The 20661-nt window shown below is 46.0% G+C and overlaps 1 protein-coding gene across 1 annotated transcript in view; it reads right to left on the reverse strand.

The window, feature by feature from the left end:
- Nucleotides 1-20661, reverse strand: part of Fndc1 (fibronectin type III domain containing 1) — a 72218-nt gene that overhangs the window by 23606 nt on the left and 27951 nt on the right. Inside the window, exons 5-13 of the mRNA XM_090337886.1 lie at nucleotides 18512-18718; nucleotides 16167-16265; nucleotides 14904-15021; nucleotides 12793-12980; nucleotides 11323-11430; nucleotides 7724-7912; nucleotides 4093-5967; nucleotides 3307-3407; nucleotides 350-461 (exon numbers count right to left, since the gene is read on the reverse strand). Coding sequence (XP_090194012.1) covers nucleotides 350-461; nucleotides 3307-3407; nucleotides 4093-5967; nucleotides 7724-7912; nucleotides 11323-11430; nucleotides 12793-12980; nucleotides 14904-15021; nucleotides 16167-16265; nucleotides 18512-18718 — 2997 coding nt within the window. The remainder of the gene's footprint in view (nucleotides 1-349; nucleotides 462-3306; nucleotides 3408-4092; nucleotides 5968-7723; nucleotides 7913-11322; nucleotides 11431-12792; nucleotides 12981-14903; nucleotides 15022-16166; nucleotides 16266-18511; nucleotides 18719-20661) is intronic.

Consider the following 20661-nt stretch of genomic DNA (forward strand, 5'->3'; position numbering starts at 1 on the left):
ATAGATTTTGGACCTCTGCTCTCAATGGCGAATTTCATATGCGATTCTGTACTCTTACCTTTCTAGTGGTGGAGTCTGCAGGAAGCAGTTACCTAAAACTGTACTAGGGAGATGCTGAGCCCCGCCTCTTCCCACATGGCTGAAAATAACTGATCAAGGGCAACCATTAAAAATGAGGGGAGGAGGAAGACAGAAGTCTTTTGATAACTAATTTCTGTATACTTTCATTTTTTAGTAACGTGTTCATGGGTAGGCATGGCCAGACCCTGAGTTTAATCTCCAGCAGGGCGTATTACATAACTAAAGAAATTAATGTAAATAAGATAAGAAGGAAACCACTCTCACTCACCCACAATAGTGCGGCCATCTCCTCCCAGTCTGACGCGAAGAGGGTTCCCATGTGAATCTTGGAGGTATCTCCCTTCTGCATTCAACACCAGCCCGCGATCAAGATCCACCACCTACAGCCGCATACAGATGGAAGAATACACAGGACACTTGAAAATGCTCACATTCGCCCAACTTCCTGCGCATATGTGTGAAGCTTCCATAGAAAAAAGCCATTATTTAAATGAAAAAAAATGCTTCCTATCACCTCCAAGATTAAAAAAGAAACTATGTGCAAAGTGACATACATCTCACATCCTATGCATAAATTACTTTTCTCAAAAGCACAAAGGTGTTCCAAATAGTTTTTTTTTTTACCGTGGTACATTGCACCTGATGCCAAAAAGTGGGAAACAGTGTAAGTATCTATCAACTGAGGGACAAGATTAAAGTAAATTACAGCCTACAGGAAGCCAATTCAAAGGAATAATGGGACTTCCCTATCTATTCACCTATATAAATAAGCACACTCAGAATCTAAAACTGATTAATGGCACAAGAAACAACACTATATTCATTTTATAGCCGTGTGTAAGGGTTCAGTCTTAAGCTCAGTTAGGGAGGATCATGGTTTGAATCCAGCCCAGCTCCCTCGCTATGCCCTATAGAAAGATCTCTTCTAAATCTGGGTACAGTGATAGACACCTGAATCCCAGATATGGCACAAAGTATAATGTCAGAAGACTGAAGCCAGGCACCAGCCCGGGGAAACATCAAGATCCTATCTGAAAATATCTAGCATATAGAAGAGTTAGAGGTCTGGCTCAATGATAATAATGCCTGCCTAGCAAGTGTGAGAGCCCAAGTTTAAGCCCCTCAAGGCAAAATTGTGTTACTTTTTGTATGTAAGTGTAAAACCTCAGAGACAGCAATTCTGGGGGGACTGAACTGTGAACAGTGATTATCTTAGAGTAGAGGGTTAGGGTGGGGAATGCTTATTTTCTTTCTCAGATATTTCTAAATTATTTTAACTTATTTCTATGAATACATATTTCTCATGTTTAAAACAAAATGTCTCCATTGTACTGCTTATATTAAAACTCAAGTTAAAATTTAATTAATTTATAATCATACAGCCTAAGATGGAGTGCATGCAAAAGCATTGTAGGCTAAGGCACCGTATAACTTGGAAGAATTATTATCTCTGTGAAGGAATAAACTCTCATCCTGCACTGCTAGGTCTTCTATCCCCTCTCTACCCCGCATCACCAGGCCTCCTCTTGTCAGATACACAAAGACCAGGTCATACCTTAGGCATGTACTGGAAAGCCACCCAGTGCTCCCAAGCTGACAATATTTGAGACCCAGTCCCCTGCACTGCCTTGTCTCAGAGGAAGTCCCATAAACAGGCCACTTTATTGGATGCCATTATGGTAATCAAAAATAAGATTTATTTATTTACATCCTACTTTCAAAATCCACTCCACACTGTCTTCATTCTATACTGCTCTAGGGATGGTACAGTCTGATTTGCACTTTCTATTATAAATTGTTGTTCCTTTGAAAAATGATAAAAATGTAATTTAAGATCATGTAGGATTCAATATGCTGCAAAATCCTTGAATATGTACTCCTGAACCTTTCATTACAAATGAGAAGTTTTGACTGAGAATTACATGATAAATTTTTTCTTTCTTTACTCTTTCAAGAATATATTTTTAATATTTTAACCACAGAAGAAAATTTTAAGTTTCTTAATAGATAGAAATTATAAGTCCATATTTTTTTAATTTTATGCAACCAAGTGTTCAGTGAGTCCCAAAATAAATCACCTATCTGATTTGAGGATTTTCTGTTAGTTTGTTTTAACCCTGCTTCCTTTTATAAATGAGATGAAACAAGTAGAAGAAAATGCATCTAATATTTAATTGTATAGTAAGCTAAGAATGAAAAATCAGTGTAGCTAAAAAAATCCTAGTTGCACACGGCAGCTCTCTTGCAACTCCTGTGATCAGATCTGAATTTGATTTTCTCTGTCAACTATGTGAGAAACAAAGAAGTGACTCAGGTGAATCCAAGATTTTCTAAACCTTCACAGAAACAGTATTCTTCATGTAGAAGTAATCACAAATGAAGAAAAATAAGAATGGTTCTGAAATATAGTGGGCATCACGTTGACTTGATACATGGAAGGTCCCTGGTAGAAATGGGTTCCTTTCCCATTTCTGAATTCATTCATTCATTCATTCATTCTTTTTCTTTCTTTCGGGTATGTAGATTCTGGGGCTTGAGCTCAGGACTTGGGGGCTGTTTTTGAGCCTTTTTGCTCAAGGCTATCTCTCCACCACTGGACTTATATCTGTACTCTGAGGGGGGTTTTTTTGGTGCTTAATTGGAGATAAGTCTTGTGTACTTCATTGCCCAGGTTAGCTTCAAACCACGATCCTCAGATCTCAGACTGCTGAGTAACTAGGAATACAGATATGAGCCATCAGCACCTGGGCTCTGAACTCCTAAATTTTAAGCTTGAACTGGTAGTATATACCCATAATTCCAGCACTCAGAAGCCTGAGCCAAGATATCCAAGGAGTCAAGGCCAGCACAGGCTACGCACCAAGACCCTGTTTCACAGGAAACACTGGAATTCTTGAGTACACTGTGTCCACAAGTGTTCTTGTTAGTTTGGTTTTGCTTGTTTGCTTTCGTGTCTGTGTATGTCCTGGTACTGGGGCTTGAACTTGGGGCCTGGGTGCTGTCCCATAGCTTCTTTTGCTTGAAACTGGTGCTCTACCACTTGAGCAACACCTCTACTTCCAGCTTTCGGGTGGTAAACTGGAGATAACGGTCTCAAGATTTTCCTTCCTGGACTGGCTTTGGATTGTGATTTTCAGATCTCGACCTCCTGAGGAGCTATTGTCTGTGATTTGTCTTTTCTAACAGCATGCAGACAACCAGAATGTGTAAGGAAGTTTACCCTACCCACTTGGTTCCTTGAGGACCATTGACAATTCTCTGTCCATTCGGTTTCCCATTATTGCCAGAAGAAACATTTTCTTCTCCATTTGGTCTGCCATTATAACCTACATAGTACAATAACAAACAAATAACAGAGACCAGCGAATTCAGTATTTCTGAACCATTGGCTTCACATCAAACTCTAAGTTATAACAATCTCTCAAACACAGAAGAGGATTCACAGAGAACTCAGTTTCCTACGTGGCAGATAACTTCACATGACAAGAATGGTTACAAAAGTACAGACAAGACTGGAAGAATGAGAAATGTGCGCTCGTCCCCAGTTGCCAACTCTGAATGGGCAGTGCTCTCTCCAACCTGGCTGAACTCTGGAGAGTTCTTGGGAAGAACTGATGAGATGGGGAGAAGGACAGAAGCTGCCCGTCTGTCCGACTCGGGGGGGGGCACCCCCACTGTCTCCCCTGGAGAACAGGAGGCCTAAGTCCCGCCAGGAGTGAGGCAGCCGGCCGCCACCGCCAAAGGGCAGAGCTTAGCAAATGGCTGGGTGCTGGTGGCTCACGCCTGCCATCCTAGCTACTCAGGGGGCTGCGCGCTGGAGAGTCTCTGTTCGAAGACAGGGAAGTCCATGAGACTCTAACCTCCAATTAACTAGCAAAACGCTCAACAAGCTGAAAAGCCGGAGCTGGAGCTGTGGCTCCCGTGCAAGGGTGCCAACCTTCCCTGCGGAAGGGCCTGGAGGCCGCGCCTCCCCCAGGACGCACGACCCAAGCCCCCAACCCGACCCATCACCTGGTGCGAGCGCGTGCTCCAGCCTGGCAGGCGGGCGGGCCACGGGCGTCCGGAACCTGCGCTGCATCCGCTGGCGCAGGGACAGCATGGGCGTGGTGGAGGAGAGGCTGGCGGGCGCGCGCGTGCTCACCGCGGGGCTGGGGCTGGCCGGGGTGCGAGGCGGGTGCGGGGATCGTGGGGCGCTTCCCGGAGGCGCGGGGCGCTTCCCAGGAGGGGCGTCCTCCTCGGGTGCCCAGCTGCCTCCGCGCGGGGTCGGCGCGGGGCCCGCCTTGCCGCCCTCGGGGCTGGAGGACGTCCAGGGGTCCTCCTGTCCTCCTTTCAGATACCCATCCCGGCCGTCGTCGTCCTCGTCCTCGTCGGTGGAGACCGACTGCAGGGATTTGGACTGCAGGGGACGCTTGGAGGGAGGCGCGCGGGCCTGGCCAGGGGTGCGGGGCTGGGCCAGGGCCCGGGTGGCCTCCTCCTCCGTGCTGGTGTCATCCGAGCTGCTCTGGGAGGAGTCCTGGCCCTGGCCCCGGGGGCCCGCGGGAGTCCCCCCGCGGAGTGGGTCCCCGGAGGACGACGTGGTGCGTCCTGCGTGGGACAGTGACCGGCCCGCGTCCTCGTGGACGGAGGGCCGCGGGCGCAGGGGCGGCCTCTCCGGGAGCCGGCCCGGAGCCAGCCTCCGGGGCATGGGGGCGCCGGGGTGGGGCTGCGGCCTGGCGGCGGGACGCGCGGGCAGCAGCTGGCGACCCGGGGTCACGTCGGGGCTCTCCTGCAGGTCCTGGGCCTGGGAGCCCAGAGACGGGGCCTTGTCTTGGGGACGCCCGCCCGCTCGGGGCGCTTCGGGGTCCGGGCTGGCTCCTCTCTGGGGGCTCCTCCCCGGGGGCTGCCTGGACGAGGCGCTCAGCTGGCCGCTGGCCGTGGTAGCCGACAACGGCTTCTCCTCGTCCTGGTTCCCGTGGGCGCTCGAGGCCCCTCGGGAGCCGCCCGGAGAAGGCGGGGTGCCCCAGGGCTGCAACCTTAGCCCACGGCCAACGCCGAACCTGGCTGGCGTCCTGCCGTTGGCGGAGAAGGGTCTGTTCCGGGGCGCAGTGGATGGCCCCGCGGCCGGCCGGGCCCGCACGGTGGGGGCGGAGGCCTCGGCCTGGCGCCGGGCGTCCTCGGGGTCCTCCCCGTCGAGGGGGTCCGGGGACGGGCTGGGGGGCCCTGTGCGGGGTGGAGAGCGCCTGGTCGGGGCGGCCGCCGCGCCCTCGTCGTCCTCCTCCTCGGCCGCTACGGAGCGCGGTGGCGTGGGGCGCCCACGCGGGGCGCTCCGGTCCCGGCTCGGGGGCGTGGAGGCGGTCTGGCGGCCGGCGGACCGGGATGGAGAGGCGGCCTTGGGGGGGTGGAGGGCAGCGCGCTCCTCCTGGGTCGCCCAGTCGTTGTGGGTGGTGCCGGGGTGCGGAGAGGGGTCCTGGGGGACCTCTGCGGAGGGGGAGGCCGGGGAGGGGCCCCGCGTGTCCGCGCCGTCCTTTCCGGGCAGCACCGGCGGCCGGGCCCTGGCTGGAGTCCGAGCAGCGCCCCAGGGCCCGGGCCGACCCGGCGGCCACGGGGTGCGCCTCGGGAACGCGCGTGGGTCCTCCAGGGAATCCAGCTCCTCCTCCTCCTCCGTGACGTCCGTGGACTGGAGGGCCACCTCTCCAGCCTTCTTAGGGTGGAGCTGGGGCTTCCTGGGCAGCCCGCCGTGGGCCAGGACCTTGTTCTTCAAGTCAAGGAGCGGGTCCTTCGCACCTCTCCTCGGGGGCGAAGCGGGAGAAGGCGTGCGCTCCGGGGACGCGGGCGGGGAAGGCTGGGGTTTGTCCCGCGTCCAGGAGCCGCCCCTGCGCGGCGGGCCATCTGACTCCCCGGTGCCGGCTGAAACAGATTTTACAGAGCAAGCATTAAACAAGGAAGAGAACCCTTCAACGAGAGGGGCACGAATGCCAACGCCCCCCGTGCGTTCCACCTCCTCCGTCACCACAGTGGGTTACTTCTGATTCCTTCAGAACACTGGACACATTTTCACCATTAAAGCAGGCCTCGAAAAAGGCTGGCTTTTAAGGAAGAAACACAGTCCCGGCAACTCTATGTGAATGAATGAAATCTGTGTCTGCTCAATCCGATTCCTTCTCATCGGAAGGAATTCTGGAAGGGGACCTGTGGGAGGCGAGCTGGCCTTCACAGCTTTGCTTTCTGCATGCTCAGATGCAGCTCAGCCTTTCTGGAAAATGCTTGGGGGAACAAGACCATTACAGCTTCACCCAAAGAGCCTAGGCTCCTTTCTCCCTTTTCCCCTAAATATGAAAGTATAAAGGACAATCATTAACATCATACTTTCATTGCCTTTAACATGGCAAATGAACGAGTGATCCGTTAATGAATACAAGAGAATGTACAGGTGCAATTCAGATTCTGTTACTTTATCTAAGGGGTTTGCCCTCCTTTGGTCTTGGTATGCCCAAGGGTTCTGGAACCTGTTTCCTCAGAATCTTGAACCCAGTGACTGCCACCACTGGTTTTTGTAAGTACAAAATCTTATGTTGGGAGTTGCAAAAATGAGTACTTCCTAAGTGCATTATCACTGTTCTTTTTCTTTTACATGATGGATAGTGCTCTGCCAAACATCATCTTTAGTAGAGAAGATGAACAAAATAATTTTGTAAAATAGAAACGCAATGACACTCATTCCTGTTTTTGTCTTCATCATCTTGAAGTCTTAAAAGATTTATGCCCCACTACAGTTGCAGTTATTTATCCTTTTCCATCTAGAACCATATATATATAGCTGTTACTAATAGGCAAGAAATATATTTATATATACACACACATATGCCAATTACTGGGGCACCACACAGTCTCAGATTCACTCTAACACATGTATACTTGCTTTCTCCATGCTTAAAATTCCTTTCCTATTAGATATATTTGCAGTTCCAAAATAAAGCTTATCATGAGAAGACTCCTGGTATAGGCAAAATATTCTATTAAATGTGCCTTGGCTGGAGAGCAGAATTGACAGGGGAAGGAAGGTTGGGGGGTGGGGGCAGTCACACAGCAGGTTTCTCAGGATAAATCAGCTTATCACTGCAGCAAAGGCCAGGCCCTGCACAGCACACATAAGGATGGAGAGCTCCTCATTTTAAATGGGGAGAAGCAGAGAAGAAGACACAGTCCCCAAGACAGTCATCTCCATGGTTGGTTTTGATACCAAACAGATAAACTAGACAATTAGAAATCTTCTGAGTAGAGCTACACTCCAAAATAATGGAATAAAAACGGAAAATTCTTAAAATGTTGTATACAAAAGATTAGCAGTAAAAAAAATAATTCCTAGAAGATCTGTAAACATGCTCTGTTCCTATCAAACTAAGCCCACTCCCATTAAACCCTCATATGAGGCATCACAGAATGAGCATATGAATAGCAATGATTATTAACACTAGCAGTTTTAGTCTGTGGGAAGAACAATTCCTAAAAGGGTCACAGAAACATCTTAGGAACCAATACTCAAATTGAGTCCCATGAAATGATCCACTATGAAGCTTGAGACTTCCGAGCATGATTCAAAGTCACACAAAACAAACAGCAAATGGAAAGAGATGGAAGACAACAGCCACCACGCAGTGCTTACTTGTTGGAACAGCGACAATGAAGGCTTTGGAGTGAGGTCCAGGACCTCTCCTGTTTGTAGCCCGGATTTTGAACAGATAGCGTTCCCCAGGCTGCAGACCATCCACCAGGGCAGAAGTAGTGTGTCCGGGGTAGGTGAGAGACTTTGCTCCGAATGGTTTGAGAGCCGGGGCGTAGGAAAGAATGTATTCTGAAATGATTTGGCAGAAGGTTGGAAGGAGGGAATGGAACACAGTCCGGGGCCCAGCAGACAGACTGGATGAGCAGCATGAATTAGAATTCGCACCACAAAAATTCAACACACTAGCAATACACACCAAGTCTACAGGCAGGCTTTGAAGGTCATGAACAGGCAATTGGCTGTTTTAAGATGCTTAAGCATATGAAACTCAGAAGGCCAATCTTTAAATAATTCACCAGAAGAGATGTGCATATTTTTTTTCATATCCATTTTATTTTACTTTCAGTTTTTACAGTGGTCCTGAGGCTTGAACTTGGGGCCCAGACAGTCTCTGGGTTCCTTTGTCTCAAGGCTAGCGCTCTACCACTTGAGCTGTAGCTCCATTTCTAACCCCATTTTTCGAAGGGTCATGGGGTTCATTGGAGATAAAAGTCTCACAGACTTTCCTGCCCAGGGCTGGCTTCAAATCAGGATCCTCAGATCCTAGCCTCATGATAGCTATTCATTTATTAATATGCTATGACTAAATTGATAAATCTTCAACAGAAAAATAAAGGCCCAGGGGCCCAAAGTTTGGCCTAGAGGTAGAGTGCTTGCCTAGCATGCACGAGGACCCGGGTTCGATTCCTCGGTTACACATACATAGAAAACGCCGGAAGTGGTGCTGAGGCTCAAGTGATAGAGCTCTAGCTTTGAGAAAGTCCAAGGACAGTGCTTAGGCCCTGAGTTCAAGCCCCAGGACCCGCCAAAAAAAAAAGACCAAAACAAACATCTAAGAACTGATTCCAAATAAACACTCACATCTTCAAGAGCCTCAGTTTATCCAGCTCAGTTACTTCTATCAGCAAACTGAACCAGAAGAAAAGTATTTATTTGGAATATAATTTCACTCTTGTAGGAATTATAAAAGTTCTTATTCCACTTGCTGATAAGGATGTTTCTCAAAATTGTGTGTGTGTGTGTGTGTGTGTGTGTGTGTGTGTGTGTGTGTGTGTGTGTTAGATTCCTAGAGCAGTATCTTTGCCTGGGTGGCTTCAAATCATGATACTCAGATCTCAGCCTCCTCAGTAACTAGGATTATAGGTGAGAGCCACCAGCACCTGACACTCAACAGAATTTAAAACTGTAAAGTTGCTAAACAATATACTTCTGTGATCTCCAAAGCTTCCATGTTTAATTAGCCCTACCTGTAAATATAGTACATCCTTGAACTTAAAAAATAATAGAAAATTCAGTTCAGGGAACTAAGAAACCTCTTTGATTGCATAGAAATACTGCAACGCAGTTTTATTTTAAAGCATAATTGGAGCCCTCAACTAAAAACTATCCCTCTTATTTCCCTTTCAGTGAACCAAGATTTGCAAAACTTATCAACTCAGTAAGAGAACAACCTAATTTAAAAAATAACCACAGAGAATCTTAGAGAAATCAACCCATTTTAAGGAAGATGAGGGCTCTTTTATTTTCCTTAACTTCCAATCTTTCAAGAGAACATTAATTTTAAAACTTTCCACTAAAATGTTTTTTGTAGCATTTATCCACAAAACACAGCATTCTTTTCTCATTGAAAATGAGTCAGCTAGTCATTTGTGGTGGTCAAAAGTAAGAAGTATGAGAATCCACTCTAAGTTTGTAATTCTGATTTTTTAATGGATTCCATTCATCTGGAAAAAGTATTCAACCACGTAAAGTATATGCTCTTCTAATGTGTTTCCTATTTCTTATGTGTAGAAAATGCCCCAACGAATTACAAATTTCAGCCCCACTACTACACCTTTTTGAAAACTAAGCAGAGATAGGATACATGCATTTTCATAGATGGAAATTCAATTTGATAGGTGTGGTGACTTATGCCTGTAATCTCTGCTAGTTGGGAGATGGAGATCAGGAGAAGTGAGGTTCAAGACCAGCCCAGGAAAAGTATTAGTGAAAACCCTCTTAACCAAACAAGTTGAGATGTGATGGGACATGCCTATAATACAGACTCTGTAAGAGAAATGAGTGGGAAAATGGAAGTTTGACGCTAGTTCTGTGTAAAAGTGCGACTCTACCTGAAAAATAATTTAAAGTCAAAAAGGCCTCAGGAATGGTTCAAGTGGTGGAGCACTTGCTTAGTAAGAATAATGCTTTGAGTTCAAACCCAGTGCTTCCAAAAGGATTAAAAAAAAACCAACAACTCAGTAGCTATCGTTATTTCTAGAAATATTTACTTGGTGCTTAGGAGCCTCTTTCAGCAAAAAGCTAGAAATATAAACTGTGAACAAGAAAAAGGCCAAATCAGTAGTAGGTAATAAATTAACTTGAGAAGTAATAACTGTCCTTTTTTAAAACTAAAACTATTGTCAGCCAAAAATAGTCTTTATTCCATTTACAGAGGCCTTCTCAGCCTCAGTACTGGACATGGAAGGAACCAATGTTAGACTGTCCTAACAATAATTATTCAAAAGGGCCAGCTAAGTGTTTCTTCTCTTCCTTGATTTCTGACTCAGTCCAGTGGGGTGAGGGGAGGTGACGAGCAAGAGGAGTAGGGACATTACTCCGAGAAACTGGGAAATGGGAGGAATTCAGGGGAGAAAATATCTACCTCTTCACCTTCCACTGTGCTCTGAAAAGACCCCTCATATCAGCCAAGAGACCTCAGAGTTAAATGCAGGGACAAAAAGTGAATTGATATTCCCAATTCAGAACTTTTCAAAGGAGACTGGTAGTAATTGTTTAGATTTCTCTAAGCTTATACAAACTGTCTGGATGTATTATACTTAAAGTTGTTTCTCGATCCATCAATAGTAAAAAATAAAGAATATGATCTGACTCCTTATGATGTCTTCAGACTTCCGAAAGCTACTTGAATACTTTCATATTGCAATGAAAGATTTCTGGCTCTATTTAGAATTCCCAATTTTTAGACTATAATTTAACTAGTTGTGAATATTTTATGTGAATTGTATTCTTTGAAAGCTCTGATAGTCTTTACTGTAGTGTTATGCTTTCTTCAAACTCGGTAAATAAATACAGATGACAAACTGAAAATAAATCCATTTTCTGGAAATTATTACTTGAGTGTTTCAAATCCATTAAACGTTATTTATGATCTCATTAAAGATATTTATGGCCCTGTGGGGTTCCCACTGACTCCTAGCTCCTCGGTCTTCTTGGCATACCGAGCAGCTCAGAGCATGAAGTTAGGATGGGTCAGGGCGTGGTTATACCATGTCATTCAGAGCATCCCCAGTTGTCAGGATGATCAAGGATAATCCCCTTGGAGACTACCTTCATCTCAGACAATGAAACCCTGCCCCAAGGTCCTTTGGCCCTGTACTCGGCACCTAATCTAGTTCCTCCTCAGACACAAGAGCTGTGATCAGTGCAGGATTCAGCACCATGGTTGCCACACAGGGCTCAGAGGGGAGGGGGCCTACCTTTTACTCTGCCCTCCGTCTCAGGCAGTGGGTCCCAGGTGGCCTTGACCACTGTAGGTTTGCCGCTGACTGGCCAGACATTCAAGTTTTCAGGAGCCGTGGTGGGAGCTGCAAGGCAACAAGGAATGGAACATTTTACCATGCCCTCACAGACAGCCTGGCCGGAACAGGCATGCAGGCCCAGCGTGTGCATTGTTCCTTGGAGAGCTCCTGTCTTCACTGGGCAGCACGTAAGACCATGGAGCAGTTGATATCACTTCTACAGGCAGAAGTGAATCTAAATATGGCTAAGGAAAGGCTTTTAGGAATTCAGGATTTCTCCTCAGGACTAAATACTGAAATATATAAAGATTATAAATAAGAAATCCTGGTACAACTTCTTTTTACTACAACTTGTAAAGACAAGGTTAAAAAAAATCATAGCCTTGTTGAGTGAGACAAGTCAAGACCAAAGGAACAAAAGGCACATGGTATCCTTAATAGGTGGATATTAGATCCAAACAGTACACGAGGGAGGACTCAAAAGTTGCATACCCAATGCTAAGGACATGGCACTGGAAATATAAACACAACTACATAGACATAAAAATGTATGACTCTATAGACATAATGTTTTATTACATAGATCAATATGTATCTATGATATATAAACCCTCAGCCTAATTTTGATTATGTTCTAAAATCTAAGTGCCAGTGATTGTATATAGATTCCCTTTTTGAATACTTGTTTGTTAAACTCGTCATTTGAAATATAATGTAAAAATCAATGTTAATAAATTCTTTAATAAAAAAAATCATAGCCTTGGTTTCAAAGAAAAATCTCCCCTAGAGTCAAATAGAACTTCAGCCTCAGGGAAGAAGCAGGTGGCCTTTGGCTTTGAGCCCGTGTGTCACCATGAAGTACCCCATGTGCGACAGAGATTTGCATACCTACACAGAGACCTGATGGCTTCATGTGTCAAACCCACAGAAGGAGAAAGTGGATATAAACAAGGTTCCCTAACCTCTGCAGTTATTGATCATTTTAAACATTGAATTTCTGTTCATATCTACCTAGCCCTAATCCTAGCTACTGGGGAATGTAGAGGAGCAGAGTGATCCAAGGTATTCTATGGTTCTGGGGAAACGTTCATGAAGACCCTGTCTTGACCACTTTGTATCTCTGACTACAGGGGAAGAGAACAAAAAGGGAAGATCACAGTCCAAACCAAGTAGGGCAAAAACTTGAGACTATTCGAAAACATCACTAAAACAAGAAAGAGCAGGGGAATGGCTCAAAGTAGTTGAGAACTTGCTTGGCAAGATGAAGGTTTAACTTTCAGTACTGCCAGAAAAAATAATATGACAAAAATCCAGGTTTCGTGTGATTTAAAAATAAGGACCCATGCTGGTCTTGGTCGCTACTGGCTTAAAATCATAGTACAGGAGTCACTCCAGCCTGGAAACGCACAGGCCAGCTCGGATACAAACCAGACTCGGGCGTTCTTTGGAAGACGGATGTGCTCCACTTGCCGTCTCTTTCCCCCTGTGAAATACGGACCGCAAACTCATATACAGTGTCTGGAATCAGGTTTTCTACCAAAACTCGCCGGTGAGGGATTTGCTTGTAGTCCCACCTGGCTGATTCCCCCTTTTCTCGATAGCGCACCGTGTACTGTCTACAAGAAAACACAGCACAGTCAGGCAGCCACAGACAGATCCTCTGCAAGCAAACCTCACGGCCTGCTGCTATCCTGCCTCCTCGTAACAGCTTCTGCAGGAAGCAACCAAAGCAAAGCGACTCGAGGCCTAAGTTCCAGTGTCTCAAATAATCTAGGAAATATGAAGCATTGAGGCTTTAAATAGCACAGTGCATCTCATCATTCAAAAGACTGAGTACAGAAGCAAACTTGGAATGAGTTTTTATAAAGCAACATCTCATAGATTGTGTGTGTGTGTGTGTGTGTCTGTCTGTCTGTCTGTCTGTCTGTGCATGTAGCTGTGAAAATGACAATAGTAAGGACCCAAACTGAAGTTTAAGATATCCTGATTTTCCAAAATACAAAGACAAAAAGGATTCAATTCTGAAAAATCAGATATGATTTCCATGGACCCAGGAGGGAAAAAAACATGTGATTATGAGTAGATTCATGATTTTGAAATGGAGTAAAATATGTGTAACAAATAGAACAGGCCAGGGGAGATGATAAAGGCAGTCCAGTGTGTGACTTCCAGGGAAGGAAACTGAGTATGAACAAACATGGTAATACACAGAACCCCAGAGAGCAGACATCCACAACTCTTGAAGACTTGCAAATGCTGTTTACTAGATTCTTCAAAGATTTTTTTTTCATGGCCTCTTTGCAATAGGAAGCATTTGGTGCATTAAAAATGTGCTATTGATTATATTTAATAAGATAGGAGATGACTTCAGTTGAAGACTCGGGACAGCCAATTTAACGTAGAGTTCCAAGAAAATGCAAGCCTTTGTTGGTTCTCAGAAAGGTGTCAGAAACCCAGACCCAGTGATGCTCTAAATTACTTCTGAGGTCTTTTGGAAAAGAAGACGTAGGGAAGGAAATTGTGTGCATGATACAATGAACAGTATGTATACACACATACATATATACACTCATTCTAAGCATGATATTCCAATAATTTCAGATTCCCCTTTCCAGATTGCAGATAGGTTCAAAGTTTCATACAAACTAAGTAGACTATCACATTTTTCTCCTCTTGGTCATAGAAATTATTTGCTCAGTGATTAGACATGGGAACTTTTGATGGACAAATTTACCAGTAGCCTTTTAGTATAAAAATTGGTTTAGCCAGCCGGGCACCAGTAGCTCACGCCTGTAATCCTAGCTATTCAAGAGGCTGAGATCTGATCATCAAAGCTAATCTGCACAAACAAACCCAAGCTGCAATTAACCAGTAAAAAGTCTTAAGTAGAGGTGTGGCCCAAGTGGTAGAGTGCCAGTCCTGAATGAAAAAGCTAAGCAAAGTGAGAGACCCTGAGATCAAACCTCAAGACTAGTACACACACACACATAACACACACACACGCACACACATATATACACACAAATTGGTTTAACCTTATGATTTCTTTGTTATTGCAAATTAATATAAAAGTAGCATGAGATTGCAGCAGAAGAGAAAATAAAGCATATTTTCTAAACATGCACTATACAGGGGTTAAATATGAGCTAGACATGGTGTTTGGCAAATGTTTAGGTGGCAGGCTTTGGGCACATGCCCACCATTCTACATAAACTTCTGGCCTGCTCCTGTGCCTCAGTAAGACAACTCCCAAGGTAGGTGCAGCACCCGAGGACACCAGTGAAACAATCAAATTGTAAGCAGGGCAAAGAAGAGATGGGATCCACAGAATTTCCAGGCACAGGGTAAACCAAGTAAGTAGGATGTGAGGTCCTACTGTGTGCACCATCAGTTTGCAGGAACGAGCGTGTCGTAGGGGAGTGGGGACACTATTCTGCTGCAGAAGGCCTAGCATTCAAGCAAGACATGGAATCATTACATACACACTAACCCTAGGCCAGAAAAGCCTGACACGAGAATAAAAGAATGAAGCTAAGTACCTGGATGCAACAGCTTTCTTCTGCTTTTCCAAAATCGGATCCACCCAGGCCACCAGCACAGACTGAGATGACATAACACGCACAGTGATGTCTCTGGGAACATCCAGTTCCTCCTCTTCTGGAATGACATCAGAAGAGCTAAGTCTCTGACTTTCTGGCTCCCCTGACTTCCTCTGGCATTTCAAGTCCATTATTCACCCTGTATCACATTTAGACTGCTTGTACTTGATGTGGGTATCATGAAATAAATAGAAAGTTGAGCTCATACTTGCAGTCCTAGCTATTTAGAAGGCTGAGATCCAAGGACCGAGGTTCAAAGCTAGCCCAGCCAGGAAAGTTCATGAAACTTTTATCTCCAATTAATCATAGAAAAAGCTGGAAGTAATACTGTGACTCAAGTGGTAGAGGGCTAACATGGAGAAAAAGGAGCCCAGGGACCACGGTTAGGCCCAGACTTCAAGACTGATAAAAATTTAGAGGAGGAAAAGCTCATTATGCATTTCCTTGGTACTCATAACATGGGATGAAAATTCTGAATCAAAGAAATATAAGAACTGTAAAGGTGCTTCGTGTCCTCACATCTTAGAATCTGTGGTTAGCAGGCAGAGTCAAATTCATACTTAGATATAAAATAAAACAATGATTTTCCAATTTCTTACCAAGATTTATCTTTATCAACAGAAGACATTTAAGATTCACAAGTTGTCTCCAATCTTGCCTAGCAAATCTATTGGTTTTTGAAAAAAAAATTTTTATTCTGTCTGTCATTACATTTTTTAGGGACTCTATTTCAAAAGGGTAAAGATTTTATTTTAAAAGGTCAAGGTGGAGCCGGGCGCACGCCTGTAATCCTAGCTACTCCAGAAGCTATGATCTGAGGATTATGGTTCAAAGCAGCCCAGGAAGAGAAGTTTATGAGTATGAAACTCTTATTTCCAAATACCTACCAAAAAAGCCAGAAGTGGATGTGTGGCTTAAGTGATAGAACACTAGGCCCTGAGTGCAGGCCCCACAACAAACAAAAAGAAGAAAAATAGTACTCTGGTGCCTCCTTTTCCCTCTTGCGAAGCCACCTCCAGCACAGATTGAAATCAGTTCCACCACAGGACGCTGCAGCCTCGGAGTAACAAAGAAGTGTGTACCCCAAATGTGACTTGACTCGGTCCTCCTGCTCCTCCATCCCCACAGGAGGGAGCCCCGAGGCTCACCCCCCAGCATGCCGCTTCCCACAGTGTGTCCCGGGGCAGGGTGGGGGGGACATACCTGCTATCTTGCGCTTGGTGAGGGCAGCCCTGTAGACAGGCTGGCTCTGCCCCTGGGAGTTCATGGACTGCAGGGAGACCACATACACGGACTCCGAGGCTGTGGACCAAAGCAGGTGTGAGACCGTGTCCCAGGCCTCATTTCCTGGGAGCAGGCCTGATCCATGGTCCTCACGCCCTCCCCTTCCTGCTTGTTGCCTCACCCCTCCCCGGGCTTTCCCACTTGCTTAGACCACTAGAGATCAGTGCACGGACTGCAAGAACTAAACTCAGAAAGAACACTAGTCAGTGCCATTTTTTACCTGGCTAATGTCTGGGAAAGGGAGCAGGAGATGGGTGTCTTATTTATCAACCTCAGAGAAATAAAGATTGCTTAAAAACTAACAGTGTAGTCCATTTCCTTTTACTCCCTAAAAAGAAGAGAGGTAGGCTACTGGGTTTCTATCTGCCATCCAAAAGAAGGGAGAAAAGAAAAGGAGCCCAGGGCACCCCTTTAGTATTTCAGAGCAGCTTTACAATCTTCTCAGGTGCTGAGTCCTTCACAGAACATATGCTCAGAATGGAGTCTCGGGAGAGAGCCTGGGAGAGCTCAGTGTATTCTTTATTTCCAGATTCATCTTTTGGTTACTTACTCCTCCTCACTCCTCCTGTCTTGCCCTGCCCCCTTCCTATCTGCCGCCTTTGCTACCTGTCCACCGTCACTGAGCGGGTTCACCAGGGCCAAACTGCCGTGCCTGTCCCAGAATGACGCACGAAACCAGAACACCCTTCGAAACAGTAAGCCAACACAAACCTGTCTTCTTTTAAGCTGGCTAAGAGGAGACTCGCCCAATGAAAACATTTCTTTTGAAAGCCAAATGCTCTCCTGCAATATCAGGAATGCAAAACTAGGGCCTCTTCTCTCCTGCTGTGGAATTTGGCCAGTATTACCTGCACAGAGCCAATGTACATGCAGAGTACACTGCCCATTCTTGCGGAGGGGAGCTCTGGAATGCAGGGATGGTGTGTCCCCAAATGACTCTGCAGCTCTCTAAGGGGATGCCTTGCTAATGCCAACACAAAACTTCACAAGTCACTGACCACCCACATGCCTCCTTTCCCTTCCTGTGACTCTCAGTGCTTCCTGTGGCTTGAGAACAGAGACATGCTGGTCTCTTTCTGCTGGAAGAAATCTAGAATCTGTACTTGAAATGACCTTGAGGCTGCCTGGCCCAGAGATGCCTTACATCCTCCTCTCCACAGGGGCAATGTGGAGAGGAGGATGTCAGGCGGCTCACATTTAACTGACAGCAGTGCCAGCCCAGAGGCTGCAGTGGGGGAGAAGACCGCAGCACTAACACCAGCAATGGGAGAAGCATCTCCGAGGCTGCTCCAAGGAGATGAATTTGGTTTCTGTCCATGTCCAGCAGGCAGACTCCGTGCTGTTCCACACTCGCAGTGTGACACAGAGAAGCAGCCTCGGGAAGCTGAGGACTATAGAGGTGCCTGCCCAGATTCCAGAGCAAGACACTAAGCAACAAGCATTAAGCTGCTTTCCTCACGGTTACCCTGCTGCCCTCCTAAAGCCACCCTACTTGTTCTCAGGCCCACAGCTGCCCTAAACCCTTGGGCTCTCTGCAGCCTGACTTCCTCCAGGAGGAGGATGTGGGAAGGGACCCAGCCATGCTCATCCAACCTCTTTGAATTCATCAAGTAGACAGAGGGAAGGAAAGGAGAACAAACCATGGACTTTGCCTCCTGACACATGGAAGCACCAGCCTGAGAGGGAAGTAGCCCCCTCTCAGAATGTGGCCTGCTCCTCCTCTAGGCCTGTCAATAAATACAGCCAGAAAGGTCAGACCCAACCCAGACTCAACTATGCACAAGTCTCCAGGTCTCAGCAAGTGTTCTGGAATGGCATGGAAATTGGCATTCCGTGTCTAATGCTTCTTTTTTCCAACCAGGGGCTCAAGGAGAAAGGGAGGAAGGCCTGCTTTATAGCTTCACTCAGCTGCCACAAGGCTTCATCTCCACAGGATACAGGGTTCAGGGCCCCAGAATTCTAAGAGAAAGCTTCAAACCATACAACAATGAAAGGAAAGATAAGATAGTGAAGCACTAGTTTCCTCTTGCATCTGGAAAAAATGATCTGGCTTAGAAGTCTGGAAACAACCCCGAAAGCATCCTTGATTTGTCACAAGCTACAACTTAAAAGTGATGGCCAAGAACAAAAACGTATAACCTTGAATAATTGTCATCCCTGGAAAATGAACATCATGTCTAAGACAGTGTTCCACCGTAAGTGAGCTCTAAAAACCAAAACGATTGCTCACCAAAGAACTGTGTATTCACTCGTCTCAAACTCACCTAGCTTCTTAATCTCGTGTGTCCGCTCATCTCTGGTAAGTGGAACGTAATTCATCTTCCGGCCACTTTCTCCATAGCCCAGAAGAAAGCCTCGTGACCTGCGTGGACTCTTGGCTCCAGACAGGCGGGGTGCCTTCCATGCCACAGACAGCCTGTCATCAGAGGACCGGACGCGCACACGCAAGGGTTTGTTGGGCACTTCCTTCTCTTAAAGAGGACATGACACAGAGACCATCAAACAGAATACCATGTCGAGCTCAGCCCTCTTATACACAGCATCCATGCAAACACTGAGCCTCAACAGTTAGCTGCTGAGTTTCAGCATCCATTTCCATAACCAGGGTCAATATGCTCATTTTCCCCAGCATATCTTCCCCATTTTATAACCAAGAGGTTTCAAGAACGTAAAATGAAAACATACCATGTGGTGAGGCTGCCAGACAGAAATCTTGGATGCTTCACAATGTCTCTTTTCATCTATTTCTTTTTTTCCCTTCCTTCCCAATACTTAAGGCCCAAACTATATATTCTCTGGCAACAGCAGATATAAAAATACAGCAGAGACCCATTATAGGCTATTTTTATCTTTCCTCCAGTGGGCTTTATCACTGCAGTGTTGGAAACACAGGCACTTCTTGACTTTACAGTAAATTACCAAGGGCTATATATTAACTGACTACTGTGTGGGGTCTGAATTTCTCCTCCCTGTGCAAGTCCTGCCTCTACTTCAGGCAAACTCTGACCATATCATACCATGGATGCTGTCTTGCCAGTGTTTCTTATTTTCTTCTTGGTGAAGCAACAAGTTATAAGAAATTTTCTTGCTAATCTGACTGACCTCAAGAAATGTCACATTTCTATTAGCAGTGTGTTCTGGTGGACATTGCCTACCCTTTACAGATCAAGATGAGCATCAAGTAAGAGCTGATGTGTTTGAGAACAACTATTAGCGACTACTATTATTATTACTTGCCTTTTGCTAGTAGCGACCTATAATTCTAGCCCCTATATAGGAATGAGTACCTCTCCAGTCGTGTTAGCCAATTGCTTACCAAGTGTTCTTCCTTTATTACGTATATTAACTCTATCATAAATCCTGACATTCTATCAGACTAGAAAATTCTTAGCTAAGTTAAATAAGACAGGAAAACAAAAACTAGTGACATAAGCAAATGTGAACCACAATAACACATAAAATATTTAGCCATTGCAATTGCTTTTCCTGAAGTGTTACACACCTAGTCCCAATGTCTAACCAAAGAAATATCCTTTCATGGGTCTGCTGGAATTCTCCTGGCCAAGACTGAGCACCTCATTCCTAAGTGCTACTGGGAAAACAGTATTGGAGTTTCAGTAGTTACTTTCCCCTGATGGAAAGTCTTAGTCTATGACACACTGGAATAGTTCAGCAAAACAAGATACACAGGAGTCCCAGGTGGGTATAGAAAATAAACTGCACAGAGACAGTGTGCTCTGCCACCATTGTGTCACTTCTGTGCCCTCTCCAGGCACGCATCTGGGAGGGGATGCAGTGCAGCCCAGACCCACTGTCACTGCTGGACCTTGAGGACGATTCTGATGGCCACTCCAGGAGCTCTTCAGCCAATTGCATAATCAAAGTGGTAAGACACCAAAAGACCCCGGATACCACTCCTCCTCTACAGAGACCAGATCACTGAGGAAGAGGAAGTGAAGTCCCAAGGGTGAGGAACTTTGTCATAGATGCCTGAGGAGCATCCCTGGGACTCTGTCCTGATGCACACTAAATCTGCCAAACACTAGGCGCGTGGCCCAGAGGCAGCAGGGCAGCTGTCCCATAGCACTCGGGCGCCGGCTTGTGCCCAGTCACTCCACCCTGGACCTTCAGCATAGGGCCAAGGCCCCCTGAACAGCCCAAGACCAGGAGGAGAGGAATCCTCATCCCTGTCACTCAGAAATGAAGCAAAACCATTCTGCTTCATGATGTGTACCCTCCATTTAAACTGACCCCTCATCCCTGTGCCTCCCACCAGCCCCCCAGACCCTTCTACTCAACAAGGGTCTGGGTCAGAACATGCTTCCTGCAGAGTGTGAACTCTGCCCTGACCAGCAGGCACTACACGTAATGAACCAGATGGTTTCCTCAGCAGGCAGAAAAGGAATAGGAGGAC

The sequence above is a fragment of the Megascapheus bottae genome, chromosome 8 (assembly GCF_031878675.1).
Source record: "Megascapheus bottae isolate mThoBot1 chromosome 8, mThoBot2.hap1, whole genome shotgun sequence".
NCBI classification, from domain to species: Eukaryota; Metazoa; Chordata; class Mammalia; order Rodentia; family Geomyidae; genus Megascapheus; species Megascapheus bottae.